Source organism: Sturnus vulgaris, chromosome 4, assembly GCF_052056855.1.
Source record: "Sturnus vulgaris isolate bStuVul1 chromosome 4, bStuVul1.hap1, whole genome shotgun sequence".
NCBI classification, from domain to species: domain Eukaryota; kingdom Metazoa; phylum Chordata; class Aves; order Passeriformes; family Sturnidae; genus Sturnus; species Sturnus vulgaris.
Window position 1 is genome coordinate 45,009,748 of NC_142246.1, and position 17,628 is coordinate 45,027,375.

At 41.4% G+C, this 17,628-nt stretch overlaps 1 protein-coding gene across 1 annotated transcript in view; it reads left to right on the forward strand.

Annotated features, from left to right (window-relative positions):
• Positions 1–3,029: 3,029 nt before the first annotated feature.
• TNKS (tankyrase) overlaps positions 3,030–17,628 on the forward strand; it is a 140,918-nt gene continuing 126,319 nt past the window's right edge. The window contains exons 1-2 of the mRNA XM_014888250.2: positions 3,030–3,528; positions 10,324–10,548. Coding sequence (XP_014743736.1) covers positions 3,045–3,528; positions 10,324–10,548 — 709 coding nt within the window. The 5' untranslated portion in view covers positions 3,030–3,044. The remainder of the gene's footprint in view (positions 3,529–10,323; positions 10,549–17,628) is intronic.

Consider the following 17,628-nt stretch of genomic DNA (forward strand, 5'->3'; position numbering starts at 1 on the left):
TGGCTGTTTAGTATTGTTCATTTTTGTGCTGGGAAGTGTTTTGCCTGTTAAATAAACAGGTTTTTTTTCCCCCCACTTCTCTCTGAGGAATTTTTTTTCCCCAAACCAACTGGGGGAGGGACTACTTGAATCTGTTTCCTAGAGGGACCCCATTCAGAGGTTTCCTCCCAAATTTGCTCTAAACCAGGACACTGACAAAGGAGGATGTTTCAATTAGCTTGCAAAGTCCTTTTGGAATGAGAGATGCAAGGCAGCTGTGAAGCAGCAGCTGTCCAGATTCAGGTGCCAGGGAGTTCTTGCTGAGCTCTCTCAAGGCCCATGCCTTCTAAATCATGGCATGAACAAGAATTGTGCTGGGCACATTCAAATGGATCTTAATTTACTTCTCCACTAGTAATGGGGACTGATTTCATGCCTCCTAGTCATCACCAGCAAGAAAGGTACTTAGTAGCACTAGACCAGATCCTAATTTCTTCTGAATTTCTATTTTCTGATTTTCTGTGTTCCCAGCACTAGACCTGGTCAGTGCTTCTTCAGCACATCACATGGTGCTAAGCAAACACTTCCTAAAGCCCTTTTGCTACCAAGCAGCTAAGGCAGATGTATTTGCTGAGGCTGGCTGGCCTTAGCCATATTCACTCCTTTTAATAGGAATTCCTCATCACTCTCCCCATTCTCTGACCTGTCACTGCTGCCCCACCAGGTGTACTGAGAATTTTCCAGAAATTGTTGCTGTTAATATTATTCCTGTCAATGGAATCTGCCTTTTCTCACAGATTAAAGTGATCTCTTACTAACAGTTATTGGAGCTTTCTGACTTAAATTGTAATTGGTATTTATATCCTCCCTAGATATCAGGAAGCCAGGAGAACTGTGATATGGGCTTTCTTCTGCTTTTCAAATCGAAACCAAAATCCTTATTTAAATGCTTTTGCTTATGCTCATGTCGTTCAGATCTGCTCATTCTACATAGTGCCTTAAGGCCATGTTTTTGGTCACTGATATCCCTAGATTTCTCTTTCTTACCTTTGTTATGAATGACGTTCTATTTTTCCAATTTATCAAGCAACAAGATTAAATTCAGTAGTAAATTTTTAATAGTAACAAAATGAATACAATCAAAGTATTAGATACACATATTTGAGAATATACAAAATTTGGCAGTAAGTAATTTAGTATAATTGAGGTTCGCATAAAGCATAAGCAAAACCGACCGGGGAGGGGCCCCCTCTAGACCAGGGGTAGGACTCGCCCTTCCTCCCGTACCAAAGCATCAAGGCTAACAATCCTACTTACATACTATATGCTACAGAATTTTCTAGAAAACTCCTCCTAGTTTCTATTCCTAAAATCGACGTCACTATGCTGTATAGCGCATGCCCTACTAATGGTTAGGGGGTCTCTCATCCTTTTTAGGGTCTTATTTCTGATGAAGGCTCATCGTCTTCATCAATGACCGGGTTTGACCTGCAGGTAGCACATGTGCGCTATGTAACTGAGCAGATGTTTTCCATAAGAAGACTTTAATTGAGTCCCATGCTTGGAATCATCCCATTTTGGCCCATTTCAAGGTCGAAACTTTCTATTTCTAAATAGAAAATAGCTGCTTGTCAGACCTACGTCCTTCTACTATTCCCTTCCAACATCCTTGTTGGACTCCCTTCCAACATCTTTCTTCGACTCCCAACATCTGGAGGATGTCCTTTGTCCTGTCTCACCCATCTCCCCCCTCACTTTGTAACAATTGTCTTCTATTGATCTAAATACAATTTTGCTAATATAGTTACAATTTAGTTAGCACAAATCACATTTATCACACCTTTTAGTACTGGTGCCCACCTTCTGCCTGGCTGCCCCTAGCTTCCTGTTCCACTTCTCCACACTGTTGTTTCTGAGCAGATGGAGTGTTCCCCACTTGGCCTCTCTCTGCCATTTGCTTCATGCAGCTTTTTAGTGACCACCTTGCTCTGGCCAATGGGCTCTACACCAGTGCTACTTTCCTCCCTGGAATGAATGAAGAAGTGGCTTTTCAGCTTAGCTAACAAACTTTTAAAGAACTGCCAGGCTCCACTTAGGTTTCTCCATCAGCTTTCTCTCCTGATCTCACTCCATCGTTTCCTGGCTTTAGGAAAGGACCTGTAGCAGAATGCAGCAGTGTTCAAAGCCAGGTTGGATAAAGCCTTGAACGGCCTCTTCTAGAGGGAGGTGCTCCCTGAATATGGCAGGGGATGTCAGGACTAGACGATCTTTAAGGTAATTTCCAAGCCCATAACATTCTACGATTCTGTGATTCCATGAAGCCATGCTGCTGGCTGGATCGCCTCCAGGAAAAGGGAGGTGAGCACCAGGTCAAGCGCTGGCTACCCATGGAGGCCGGGTAATTCACCCACCTCTGGCGTGAGGAATAAAGGAATGTGATTTGTTTGTCGTTGATGCCATAAAAGAACCTGGATGGTGAAACATAAACTGTGGAAAGCCGGCGGTGAGCTGAACAAGTTCATCCCAATCCCTCTTAATAATCTCGCAAAGCTTGGATCCGACAAGCGGCGGCTGCGAAGTACCTGCCCAGACTCTAGTGTCGCAGCGTGGATGCCTCGCCCCTATAGCGGGCTCCGCATAGGAACACTGCCCCTCGCCTGCCCCTTCCAGGTCATGCCTGAGGAGTTACCGTCCCGCCCCTCCCGGGTACTGGCAGCGGAGGAGAAAACACAGTTCCCGGGCACCGCCAGCCCCACCCAGGGCTCCGTCCGGGCTCGGGCTGGGCTCGGGCTCGGGCTCGGGCTCGGCCCCGGGCTCGGCCCCGCCCGTGGCTTCGCGCCACTGCCCCGCCCCCCGCTCTCTTGCCCACAGCCACCGACAGGGGGCAGGGGCAGGGGCGCCCCGTCCGGGGCGGTGCCGATACCAGTGCGGCCGCGCCCCGCGGGCCCCTCGCGAGCGTCCGTGCGCGTCGCTCGGGGTTGGCGGGCGGGCGGGCAGGCGGAAGCGCGGGCGGGGCGACGCCGTTGCTGCAGTGACGGAGCCGGGAGGGGCGGAGCGGCGCGAAGATGGCGGCGGTGCCGCCGCGTCGCTCCCAGCACCACCATCACCACCATCCGCCTCCCGGCCCGACCTCCCCGCTGCCGCCCGCCGCCGCCTCGCCGCCGTGCAGCCCCAGCCTAGCACCGGCTACGCAGCGCCATAGCCTGGCCGGCGCCGAGGGCGAAGCGCCCCCCGACGCGGACCGGCCCCCGGCCCCGGAGTGCGCGGAGGGTTCGGGCGCCGCTGCGCCGGCCCCGCCACCGGGCTCGGGCAGCAGCTCCAGCGGCTCTTCCTCGTCCTCCTCCTCCGCGTCGTCGTCGTCGGCGTCTAGCCCGGCGGCGGAGAGTCCCGAAGCGGCTGGCCCTGGCGCAGCCAGCGGGGCGTTCCGCGAGCTGCTGGAGGCCTGCAGGAATGGGGACGTGACGCGCGTGAAGCGCCTGGTGGACACGGGCAACGTGAACGCCAAGGACATGGCGGGGCGCAAGTCTACGCCGCTCCACTTCGCCGCCGGTGGGTACCGGGGCCTCTCGTGCCCGGCCAGGGCAGTAGCAGCGAGCAGGGAGGGTTCCTCCGGAATAGTTAAGGGCAGGGGACCTCCAGCGCCTCGGTGATTCGGGAGTGGGCAAGCCTAAGCTGGGAGGAAGAGTGAGCACACTCTCTTCCCCAGCGGCGTTTCGGTACAGTCTATTGGGAGATGGCTGTTAAATCCCCTTCCTCTAGGTGAGACGAGTGCGACAGGGGATCCTGGAAGTGTAAACAGACTGTAAGATCTAAAAGTATGGACAATGATCTCTGTGTTTGATGTCCACGGACTGCTGCAAACTTGTGCAGTGGACTTAAGAAGCAAGAAACTGGAATTCAGGACAGAGTTGACTTGAAGTAAGGGTGTGTTTTAACGGCTCAGGGACTCCTGTGATGCACGTGCACTTCATGGGAATCAGTTTTGATGCCTTGTACTTTGTAACTTCTTCCATTTCGGCATGGTTGCTGGCTGATATCTGCATCTCTTGTGGTCTGAATAGGCTTGGGGAAAGGGGTCAAGTGGAACAGCTGAAGTTACAGATGTGTCCAGGAAAGAATACACCTCTTTGTGCAGAGAAGAGATGTCATTGTGATCAGAACTAATAGTTACAAAAGCTATTTAGCAGTAAGGTCCAACAATGTAGACTAACTGGAAGTAAATATTACCTTTTGGCAAATAGAGCTGTAACAGATTACTGCAGTTCATAAAAAGAGTATTTCTTATGGGGTGTGTTCTTCACTGCGGGCACAAGGCACACAAAATTAATGATAAAAGTAAAAATAAGGTATTTTAAATTATTACTCTCAACTCAGGGCTTGTTGTTAGTCAGTCTGAGAACTCTCTGAGGTGTGTCACAGTGTTACAGAACTGGACCTTACCTAGTGAAGCACACAGGTCTTGTTTGATCTTTGTGGTGCATTGGTACATGTAAATTGAGATAATTAACAAGTCTATATTGAATGGTCAGTGTTTAATGCTGGCAAATGGCTCTAAATCACTGTTGAAATCAGTTGCAAGATGAACATTTTACATGGCAATGTTGCCTGGCGCTCTGAATGGTGCTGTACAATTTATCAGTTAGACAACACACCCTGAGATTACATGGGTTTGTTTTCATCTTCAAAGTGCAAGAGGCATTTGCCCCTTGAAACAATGCCCCTAAGGGAACTTTTGGTCCTGAGTTATTTCCTTTTCTTTCTTCTCTGATCCCTAAGCTCTACTACTGAAACGGAGCCTACGCAAGTGGAGTCTAAAACACAGCAAACTTCTGGGGTATGGAGATGGACTTAATTTTGATGAACCCTGGAAAATAATGCTGGTACCAACTGCATATGTGCTTATGAAGTTCTTAATGTTTTGGAAGGCTTGAGTCTGCTCTGCTAGTTTTGGATTCAGACTTAAAGTTAGATCTTGCTGCTTCCCCTAAAACTCAGATCTCAGGTTGTAACTTCAGTGACTGTACAAACTGTAGTGCTGAAGCTGGTTTGGAGAAGAAATGGAGTTGGATGAAGAAATGGACAAAACTTACTTGAGGGGGTAAGATTTTGAAAGTTGATAATGTCATTAAGATGTTATTTTAATAGCAGTGAAGGTGATTCGTTGTAGCATGAACAAAATAGCAGATGAAGTTCTTGTGCCTTATAAATTCCCATATCTATTTTTCTAGATTTAAAGACTTTCCTTAGATACCATACCTGTTTTATCTCACATTGCTGCATGTCTGGTGACAGTGGATTAGACATGCAAGAGCATTAGGCAGATTTCTTATTACAAAGATGTTGAGATTCTGTGTTTTGGAAAGGCCTGTAAGCAAGCATGTTGTTTGAATGCAGGTGATCTTAAGCAGTGTATACCTGCCAGTGATGCAGTGTGTTGATTTGATCTCCTTTGTGGGCCAAAGGTAAAATAAAACTTATTTGCTAATGAGCATAGCAGCCTGCTGTGTATAGGAAGCTGTGTTTTGGATAATTGCCCGTGTGTATGAGCTATAACTAGGTGTGAATTGTGTGGCCTTAGGTAGGGGAATGGGTGGATGTGAGTGCAGGATGTCGTGTTTTAAACTGCTTTTTTAAACTTCTTGAAGCTAAACTCTTAGATGAATAGTTTCACTTCTGATGTTGGGATTTATGACAGAGGACTTTTTCTTCTAATTTCTTCATTTCCCGTTTTTGGGACTGGATTTGATTCTTTTTTCCTTCTCCCTCCCACAGGGTACTCAACTTCTCCCAATTCAGTCTGTTTTTTCAGATGTTGGCAGCAATGCCAGGCAGTTAAGTTCTTAATAGGGAAGGATAACTTCCCCCATTACAGTTCCTTGTAAAAAGTTTCCTTAAGCTTTGTAAAGTTTCTAACTTGAAAATCACCTTTAAGTCTTTTCTCATGGCAGGACTATAAAAAGAGGGACTTCTGAGAGCACTCAGAATCCTTGGCATGTGTGTGAGCTGGAGGTAAGAAAAGAGCTGAAATCTGCTACGAATTATTTTAAAAGCTGGGGATATGTCTGAATCTGTTTCTACAAGTTGGAGTCACCTGTCCATTATTCACTTACAGATAAATTGTGCATGGTTGCATCAAATTTGAGCAACAGTTTTATCCACATTTTCTCTTTTTGGGATACCAGTTGGGAATTATTTCTCTTTTTGGAATTTTGGGAATTAGTTCTTTTTTTGGCAACTGCCAGTGGAACTGAATAAAGGAGAATTGGCTCTTCATCTGTGTTGAACTGTCAGGTAGTGTGCTGAATAAGTCTGACCTGCTTTGGTTAGCTATTAATAAGAGAGAAATTAATACTGAGGTATATCACAGTTACAAAGGCCTCTCTTGCAAACAGGAAGAGGTTGAGCAAAGTATAATTTTTCTTTCATCCTCCTTGCTTGGAAAGGTGAAGTTCCCAGCTGCTGTGGGAGTTGCAGGATATCTGTGTCTCTGGTACCAGTGTAGGCTTTGGATATTGTCTGACAGCACCCTAAAAGCAGGTTCTTGAAAGTGATTGAGTGACTTTAGAACATGTACAAAAAAAAAAAAAGAAACTAAGTGGAGGTATTAATGTATGCATACCTTTTACATTTAGTTTACTTCAATAAAAACCGGCTTGCTAAAATAATTTTAAAAGCAACTGTGCTAAGCATGGACAAGAGTATGTTTGGCTTTTTATCCATACTAGTGGCCAGAAGCAGATAGCTAGGGAAGAGTTAACACATTTCCTCTCTTCATATGATACTTCCCTGAGTACTCTTCTAGTAGCTCAGCAACTGTTTGAACAAAACTCAGTTTTTAAAAGTTAGAGGGTCATCGTGTGCTAAGGAGTTCATTAAATAATTAGACTGTTAACTTGTGTTAGAAGTAACTTGTTTTCTCTTGTACTTTGCACCCTCTTCACTGGCATATTCTGTGTTCTGCTTAATGATTCACTTCTTCAAACCGGATTGAATGAGTCAAATTACTTCACTCACTTGTCTTTCTACTGCATTCCTTTTATCTAAAGATGTGTTACCTCTTTTCCTGGAGAAAGATATTAACTGTCATTGTTTATTTTACCAAAATAAGAAGACCTTTACTGTACTATATGCCCCTCAGTAGCTAAAAATACTTATCACGCCCATGTTATCTGTTCTTATGAACTGGCCCAATAATTCTGAGTTTGATGGTGTTGTTGATACATAGTTGATAAAATACCTTTTTTGCCAGCATAACCAAATGATTTGGTTATTCTGTGTGTATGTGAGAGGTAGATTTCTTTTCCTGTTGGGAATGCTATTGACTTTTTTTAATAGTTGGATGATTTTAGTCTATGTAGTCTATGTGATGAAGTATCACGTTTTAGGTATAATTTGTCTGGGATATGGTGTGACTTTACTCTCAGCCTAAGATATATCCTGTGCATTGCTATGTGATTTGTGAGTTGAAGTGCCTGTATTGGTCCGTTGTGTTTGAAGCAGGCTCTGTTTATGTCATGTTCCATGCAGAACACTTACATACCAAGGTTGATTTTTTGTGACTTTTCTACCGTTAATATACCTGGATGGGGAGGACTCCTGTGAGCACATGTCTGAAATTCCAGCTTTTTTCCTGCCGTCGGCTTAGTAACAGGCTTGCTTTTTCCCTTCTGAAACATATATCTTCAAAAGACTATATATGTACTTCCTGATGACATCTTGGTTCATATGTTTTTAGACATCATCCTTGCTGGTAAATCATTAATAATAGCACCTCTTTCAGAAGTGACTAGGTGGATGGACCTGGTAGAAATAAGCTGAGTCCTACTCAATTTCTTCGCCACAGTCATAAGCTTGTCCAGTTCCATACCCATTTAATGGGAAGTTAAACTTATTTTGATCATGAAGTTAACCTCTCATGTTCTTGTGAAACACATTCTTTTAGCTTTACGGGTGTTCTCTTTCTAGGGTTTTACCCAGGGATATAGAGAGCACTAATAATAATTGCTGAACTGTGACTTAATGCCTACTTCTGCAGCAAGAAGAGGTAGAAGCTTCCAAGACTGGCTTTTGGAAGTTATGAAACTGGGATCACAGAGTGGAGTGTTCTTGGTCTCACCAAAGCTCAGGCTTGGAGAAACCCGATTTAAGATGACTTGTTAAAGCATCAGTGATAGAGCTTGTTTTCTTTCTGCTTATGTGTGTAGTAATGGCAAAAAGCTGTTGGAGTATAGCAGTTTTGTTCTAAGCATGGCTTTGATATCGCTAGTAATAACTGTTGGAAATCTTATCACTTTGTGAAGGCTGGCATAAATACCTATGCTCTAGAAAATTTCTGGAGTAGACAGCTTTAATCCTGAAGGGAAAGGGATCTCATTGGGTTAACAAGCAGTCAGTGGTCAGAGTTTTAGAGAGGTGATCAAGCTGGTTTGTCACTTAGCAAGCTGTTAATCATGAAAATACAAGCTGCTTTGACATGTATGAGTAAGATAAGCAACTATGGAGGCAGAGCTCATCTAAGTAGCTACTGAGTGTTCCTTGAGGGAGAGCCAGGAAATGGCAAGAACTAGTTGGTAACTTATGGCACACTTCCACTCCCTGCAAAGACACCTGAATCGACCACTCCACCTGTGCTGCAGTGTAGAACAAATTAGATTACATTGCTCTGGAAAGCTTTGCTTGAGACATCATCTTAAACGACTCTTAACTCCTTGCAGATGTTGCTATGTCCTTGTTATAGAAGGGATGTCTGACCTCACACAGGTGTTTGTAAAGCCGAGTCACTGCTTAATTCTGCCTTGTGCAACTTAAAATGGGGTTAATAATTTTCAGCTGGATTCATACGGATACAATGAGGAATGCAAATTGTATAGTCAATTAGGAAACATCCTGACAGTCTTACAGCCTCAGAGCCTCCAAAATGTGCACTTTTTTAAGTAAAAAATGATTAATAGATAAATTTCTGGCCTTGACTTTGAAATTTTTTCTTTTATGTTTTTGGTAGCATTTATGGTAGATGAACTCTCTTAGTGTTCTTAGTCTACTAAGTTATTACTTAGTAGAAAGTTCTTTGTATCTAGTAACTTGTTCTCTTGAATTATCTTCTAATACTTTATGCAATATGTCTCCTTCCCATTGAAAATTTCTTTGGAGGAATTTATAAGAGGATATAAATGCGAAATCATAGACCTTCAGTAATACTGAGCCAGGTGCACTTTTTCCCAGCTTGAAGGCTTTTCAGTTTACTTAATTAAATCACTCAGTTTAATTGTTTTTTGTCTAGTGAAGCAGGAGAGATGCTTGGGGAAGTCTTAGGGAAAAAGTCTGATCCCAGTGTGTGTTGTAGTAAAGCAGCGACACACACAGTGACTTAGCTTGGATTTCTTTAACCCTTTGCTTATAACATAAAACCATTCTGTAAGGTCATGTATCTCAGAGTGCTCCTCCACCTCAAGGGCTTGTATTCCCGTATAAACTGTATTTAGTGCTCTAACAAGTGGGATTACATTTAATAAGAGCATCTTTCCGGCTTTGCTTAGGGTCCCAGGGATACCTACAGGCGTGCTTGACCTGTGATTATACACTTCTGTAAAATTTAACCCCTTTTGGAGTCTTGTTCTTAAATCAAGGAGGTGAAAGGAGGAGGAAAAACACCTAATGAGAATCATAAATCTTCCATGTCATAAATCAAACTGTGCACATAGCAGGTTTACAGAGATTGGAATTGACATTTGGAGGAGTTCTTGCTGTGTTGTGATAAATTAATTGGGAGGTGGGTGAAACAGTTCAGCTGTACTTAAACTCATTAAACTGACTACTTGATGTATTATACTCACAAGGGAAAGCATTCTTCCAGTTTTACAGGCAGGTCAGTTGTTTTTTTACCGAAGTTTCTGAAAATTTGTCCAAGAATTATGTGCCTTCTGTAAATATTAGGAATTAGGTTGTGTGTAAACTATTACCATGAGAAGATTTTTGACTAACTGAAGGGAGGTTTAAAGTGGAAACCCTAATGGGCATATATAACAGAGGGTACAACTGATGCTCCTCTTTCTTTCCTTGCATCCTTCTCTCATCAGTCAGTGTGCTCAGCCTTTGTAGAATGTCTTAATGAGATAGAGTGGTAGCCAGGCAGGCTATGTTACAACGCAGTTCAGCTCTGTCATGACTGTAAGTGAATTGTCCAGCTGTTGTTTGAGCAGGTGAACAGTCTTGACTTTGTGGTGAAGTGAACCAAGAATTAGATGAGGGACATGAATAATGTACACTGAACCAAGAGTGAACAGTTTTAGGTATTAAATCATGTTGTTTTGCCAGACAAATGAACAGAAATATGTTCTCTTGCAGGCTTTGGAAGGAAGGATGTTGTAGAGCACTTGCTGCAGACAGGAGCCAATGTTCATGCTCGTGATGATGGAGGACTGATACCCCTGCACAATGCCTGCTCCTTTGGTCACGCAGAAGTGGTCAGTCTGCTGCTGTGTCAAGGGGCAGACCCAAATGCTAGAGACAACTGGAACTACACTCCTTTGCATGAAGCTGCTATCAAGGGGAAAATAGATGTGTGTATTGGTAAGTGTCTGTCACTTGTTAGGTTGCAATTTTACTTGATTATGTTTTGTGAAGCTGTAATTGTTTGTGTGCTGAATTTGGGATGAAATACATTGCTTGTTTTAAAAGAGAACTATTTTTAATCTAGCAGGTAGGTACAGTGATAGTAATGTAATTTTTTCTTGGTCTATAGTACAAGGTTGGTGAACTTACATCAGAAAAACTATCCTGGAGAGATTGGATGAAGTCTCCTTGTTTGTTAAATTATAGTGTTTAAAATCTGAGTATGTAGGTGTGTCTTTCTTGGTTGTTGTCAAGAAAACTAGCATTACTAGATAAAGTATTTTTTTTTGTCTGCTCTATATGTTTGTCTTAGTTTGAAAGATGGTATTTTTCTAAGGAAAGGCGAGAACCCCTTTCCTGAGATACAGAGTGCAACCCCTTCCCTTCTAATTATTTTAGTTTCAAATCAGAGGCTTTCAGGCAGAAGATACGGGGATAGGAATAGCAGTTCTTTACTGATATCTAACAAGGCAAAATAGCAGAAACAACAACAGCTATAAAAATTGACAACAGAACAGTATAGCTCAGTTCCAGTCCCTTTTTTGGCCAAGGCCCTCTTTCCCTGCGCTCAGTTACCGGTGCTGTGGGCAGGGCAGGTCCCTCACAGTCGAAGAGGGCTGGGTGATGGCGGCAGCGGCCCAGGGGTGAGAGGGATGGAGGAGCGACTTCCCCCTCACGGTGTCGGTCGTGGTGCTCGGCAGAGTGTCTGGAGGTAGTAGGATGAAGTGGGAGAGCAGCTGAGCGATGTCCAATGGCAGGGAGCGTGGATCTCGGCGCTGGGATGGCAGGGGAGATGCCAGACCAGGGCACGGGCCGTCCTCCTTTCACTCCGCAAGTGAAGCGAGAGCCAGAGAGCCCACTCCAGACCCCTCTCCCACCTTTTCCTTTTCTGGTCTCCCCCATCCCCCTACCCCCCTGCGAGAGAAAACTATTGCTACTAAGGTGTAGCCACAAATACTTAGCATGACAATGGGAGAAATTCCACAGAAAGAAAAGGGAACAATTCAACCCCCAACAATGTTGTAGTAGTGGTTAGGAAGGTGGTAAAGCTTTCATTCCATACAGTATAGAGAAACAACTCCGTCCTTTGGAGCTTTCTAGTACAATTTACAGGACGTTCAGTGGTGATCTATCTTCAGTATGTGTTTTGTAGCCTGGAGCCAAAGCAATTTCAAATAAAACTGATCACTTCAACTGTTTAAAATTTGTTGAGAGTATATGAAGAGCTTTTCAGTCAGGGTGTCTTTAACTTTTGTGTTTTTTTCTGTACTTAGTAGTTCTTTGTTTCTAATTGGGAACTTATGTTTTTATTTTTTTTACAATCAGAGCAGTTTCTTGAACTTACACTCTTTTAACATCTACTAACTTGAATAAAATTACCTGCTCAGCATTTCTTCAAGGAATTCCTGACATTTAGGTGTGTCAGTTAAGATTATGAACTGTATGTTCTATGTGTTATCCGGATGACAACACACAAGTATCAGACTTCCAGATAGTGTCTTTTTTCCTGGAAGTTTTATTACATAGAATTCCTTCAGAGAAAGCTACAAAACTTAGAGAATGAAATCTTGCATTAGCTTTATAGCAATATTTAAGTAATTACTTAAAAACAAGCACACCAGACATTAAATGGAAGAAAATTGGAGGAAACACCAGAATATAATTTTTGTCTGTTTCTTCTTCTTACAAGCAATATGATTTCTTCTCTGTATGCAAGGTAAAACGTGGAGAATATTCTTAGAAATTGCATATAGTTGATTATGCACCAGTATGTGGCAAGAGAACCATTGATATAGTGGGTTCCAGTAACAGTCTACTATGACAATGTTGAATAGAAAACTAAGTTTATTTCCAGTCAGTAACTGGAGTCTAGTATATGACTTAAAGGAAGTAATTACTTTGATCTGGTTCATGCTGGAGTCAGCCTGATTTTTGGGAACTGCTGACTGAAAATCCAAATTAAATGGAAGAAAGTTTGACAGTAAGAGACTGAGTAGAAAATGGGTTTTTTGCTTTGTAAAATATTTATCTTTCTCGGTTTTTGAAGCTTTGTATTAGAGCAGGAAAGGGTGCAGCAGCACATTTTTGTGTTTATAGATTGGCTATGACAGATTTTAGGATTTGGCAGGACAAGACAGCGTGGGTAGTGTTGCTTTAGATGGTTTGTCTAAGTAAGGACTTTGATACTCTGGAGGAGTTGGGTCAGATCAGATTAAGGGGCAGATTATGTGATATATCCATTTTGATGTACAATGCTGATAGTAATTTAGGATCATTTAGATCTGATTTCTATAATCAAAGAACTGATGGTACCTTTAAAGTTCACTCTAAGTTTAGCAAGAAGTGGACTTTGTGAAGGGAAGTACAGGATTAAATTTATGGCTTGTATTACACAGAACTTGATTCTGTATTCTGTGCATAGATTAGATCTGTGACTCTAAATGTTGATGCTAGACTTAGGATATGATCATGTATATGTAAATATTCAGCATGCAGTACTTAGAGATCAAATCCCAACGCTCTTCTGCTGTGTGGAGTAGTTTTAGGGTTCCTTGAAAGCAGTGAGCAGGCTTGTAGCAGTACACACAGTTCTTCTTCAATCTGCCTGCAAGTAGCTCTGGAAGCATTTTGGAACTGTTTTTTCGTAATTTATTTTAAACAAGTAGGCATGATGCTGTTGTGCTCAGTTTAGTTACAGTTATATGTGTATGTTGTACTTCAGTCAGATACTGCATTTTTCAGGGTGAGAGTTCCTACTAAAGGCAGTGCCACCAGATTATTATGTACTGTAGTTTGATGCTGCTTTGGGGTTTACTTGATTCTATAAAACTGATAGGACCTGAGTCTAGACAAAGAAGTCTGGTCTTTCATGTTTGCAGTGATTTTGCAATTTATGTCTAGTGGGCCAGCATGTTTTGCTGTCTTTGGCAAAAATCCTCTTTCTTTTTAGCAGTTTTATATAAAACTTCTATTCTAAGGTCCTCAGCTTTAATTCCAAAGTCTTTTGAAGGAATATGTTTTACACAGGGATAATGCAACAATGTTTTTAGGGCATGAATTCTGACTAGGAATATTTTAATAGATTTTTGGAATACATTGTACAGCACTGCTATTTGTACCTTAAGTGTATGTTCTTGCAACTGATATGATGGAAGAAACTGGTCTGTTAAAAAAAAGTTAAAACTCAAAGATCACATCGTTGGGGCACTTCTTTTTAAACAAGCAGGGTGTGCTTTTTAAAAAGCATTGTTTGAAGAACAGGAAATCCTGACATAACCTAGAATTTTTTGCTGAATTTGGATATCTGTTTGAAAAGTGATAGGTTCTATAGAAATGAGTCATTTAACTTCATTTTTGGCTACCTACTCTTGGCATCTTCTTCTAAATGATATGAGTGAAGATTTTCCACTTGACCTTCTCTCCTTTGCTTCTTCTGTGCCACTCCAGCCTGCATATTTTCTGTATCACATCTGGCATGGAACACTTTCTTTGGTCACTTTACATGTCAAGAGGGAAAAGGTGATAATTGAACAGCGTGGAGATACAGCACATTCATGAATAATGCTTTTTCGAAGAAAAATTTGAGGCATTGAAGCATGGTAGGAAGACCAGCAGAAGGCAGGTAGTGACTTCAGCAGTAGAATGCCCTTGTGTCTAGCTCAGGTGTTGGAATGGAGTGTCTGTGTTTGTGCTAAAGGTACTGTGCGTGCTCAGTTTTAGTGCTGAATTTAGAGTAATAGGTACAAACCCTGCCACTGAGGGAAGCTTGTGTAGAAATGAGAAATATACATGAACTGATGAAAACTCAGCAGACTGTGCACCCAGGGAACTATAAGACAGCAAATAACTGATAATTCTTTTTCTTCTGTTTTACTGATTGCATTTTGCAATCATAGGACAGTGTAGGGAGAGGTGCTGAGTTTGGGAGTACTGGCTCTCTCTTAGGTGGCAGTTGCTTTTGTGTTCTGGGTCTGGAAGGGAAGGTCTTGATAAGCAGTACTCAGCTGGTTTGCTGACCATCTCTTGCAATATATTCAGTCACTGCAGATCTGTTTAGTTGCCAAGTAATTACAATTGAAAACATTGTTTGTTTTATGTAATCAGTTTTTGGACTAAATTTATTGGAGCATTGGAACCAGTCGTTAGTATCTTCTGGTATTTATGACTTCTAGGATTGTTTTATCTGTCAGGAAGATTCATTTTCAGTGTCTGTGAAATGCTTCTAGAGCTAATGAAAAGTGGTTTTGTTTCTCAGTGTTGTATTTTGTCCTGGAATAGTGGATGAGTGGTAAGCTCTGCAGTGTGCATTTGGAGGAATGCTGTGATGTCAGGGTAGTAACTATTCTGCATGTTGGGCTGTGGAGGAAGAATTATCTATTTCTTCAGTCTGACTGCAGTTATACCATTTCAGATGCAGATCCACTGATTTTTTTCCAGAAGTGACATATATCTCATGATGCTCAGAGACTGTAAAAGCCTTGAATATATCCTTCTTTCTAATGGCAATCAGCAATTTAGGAACTTGATAAAGAGGTGGCATTTGAACTGTCTTGCATAGCAATTATAGTGTACAAAATTCCTGAAAGCTCTAATTCACTTCTTAAATGCTGTCATACTTTTGGCTTTGAATGTGTTCTGTGGCAAGAGAATTTTACAGTTTAAAAGTCTTTCTGAAAGAAAACAAACCTTCTTTTTTTAAAAAAAAGAAATTATTCTTGATGACTTTTATTGCAAGATGTTCAGGACTTTCATGAGAATTAGGGAGCAGTCATTTCTGTTTGCAGTTTGCACGTCCTTTGTGATTTTGTAGTTATCTATTTTTTTCTTCTATCAAATGTCTCTTTTCCAAGCTGAAAAACATACTCTTCTGTTAAGTCATCCTGTTGATTATTCTGGTTTTTCTGTCTCCTGCCTTTCTCCACCCCAAGCCATTTTTTTTAAAGGTGAGTGGTTGGTATGGGGGATATGGACACCAAAAGCAGGTGAAGTAGATTTATAGGGTAACCTGATTTTCCTTCTGATTGCTGAGCACTGCATGAGACTAGTTCAAGGTAGTTCCTATGTGTTAACAGCTCCCTTAAAACTATTTGCATAGCACAATTAAGGTTTCTTTGTTAAATGAACACCAAAAAAACTAGGCTAAAAATAACCTTACAGAAGCTGTGCTTATGCAGTTTGTCCAGGTTTGCTTTTGCCCTCTGGTGGGTTTATTTCTGCAGAAGCTGTAGCTGTTCTTGCAGAGATTTTTTTTTTTTCCCCCCATGTATTTCTCCAGTTAAGTGTTAATATCTATAGGGCTGCTAGGCTGAATATTCTCAGGTGTCATACACGTCTTAGTTTTTAAGGACATCCTTCAAAATATGCAAACACAAACATCTTCTGTGGTGATACCATGTTTTATGGATCTGAATGTACTCTAGTGCATTCAGTGCATACGTACAGTATATTATTGTAGTAATTTCAGGAAAATAAAAAATTCTATCTACTGAAAAGGGCCCTTCATGACTGTACAAAGCTGTAAAAGTTTTAAAAAAATCAGTTTTAGCCCATGCACTGCTCAAAGGATCCATCCAGAATTACTTAATGTGACTTGAGACTAGTGTTTTTACTGACTTCCTCAGGCTAGTTATAAAATCCATTGCAAAGATCCTGTGGCATGATGAATTTACTCTTTCAGTGCTATGAAGTGACCTCAAGGTGCATTTATCTCTTTTTGACTAGGGGACTTCTGTGTAAGTTGATTTTTTTTTTCTTTACCCGTTTTGAACTCTAAAGATGCAACAAGCAAGCAAGCTAAAACTTTTTGAAGCTAGGGATCACTATTATTTAAATACCTCTTGTAAGCACTTAATAACATTCCTCACCCTGCTGTGCTTCCTCACAACTAGAGAAGGAAAAGAATTCATGAATTACTACCTTCTGCTAGTATGCATGTTTTGACTGAAAGATATGGAGGGAGTATTATGTGACCCTTTTCTGCAGGGCAGATAAACCTTCTGTTAGGATTTAAAAAAAAAAAAATCTGTGAAAGGTAGTTTATGGGTAGAAGCAGCACACAGTAAACCTTAAAGGAATTGTAGAAATTGAACTACTAAAATCTTTGAACTACTCATTTGTTCGGCTACCTTACAAAGAAGGCATGTACAGGAAGTAGTGAAATTATTGCTGTTTTGGTAATTTTGACTTAAGAGATTTTAGAATGCTCCGAGTGTTTCCAAGCAGAGGAACTGTATTACTGTAAAAGTTAAATCAGTGTCTGAGTTTACTACCTGAAAAATAGTAGTAAAAAAAAAAAAATCGTAAGAAGTGCTATCAAGGAGCAAAATTGTATGATAGCCAGTTCTTTTTGGAGGTGGGTGACAGGGAGAAGATTTGGTATTTTAACTGAAAAATAATTATATGACTTAGATTTATCTGCTGGATAGACAAAAGCTTGTAAAAAGACTAGTAGCTTCTTAATAGGAATTAGAGGGGATATTGGTAATTGAGGTCCATTGGCATCTGATTATACATGTTGGTTTTGGGAGATATGTACTGAACTTCTGAAGACTCTCTTGGAGAACTGATGTTCTAGAAGGAAGCTTAGATTTGAAGGGACACCCTGTATATCTGGTCTTCAGAGGCTTGTAAAATCACTGGAAAAATACTCTCAAGTAAGTACTTTCAAATACTTTGTGTAAAACAGTATAAACTGTTGCTGTTTATATCAGAAGAGTCTTAATATTGCTACTCTTCCTGCGCTGACTTTTGAGCTACTGAATTGGAGTACTACTGTTACTGACTGTTCATAGTGTGTTGTGGGGAGACAGTGACTTGTATTTGAACTTTTTTAAATTGCGGGAAAGTTTAAAGAGATTTAGGCTGTTCTGCGTACCAGAATTGTGAGTTTTGCTTCATAGGAGGACCTGAATTAATCCCTATAACGTGGAGCTTTCCTATCTGTTAGCTGCAGTTAATACTGATATAAGAGGAAAGATACTTTGTGATTTGATAAGCTTAACCACAAGCAATCCTTGTTAACAGCATCCATCTCTTATA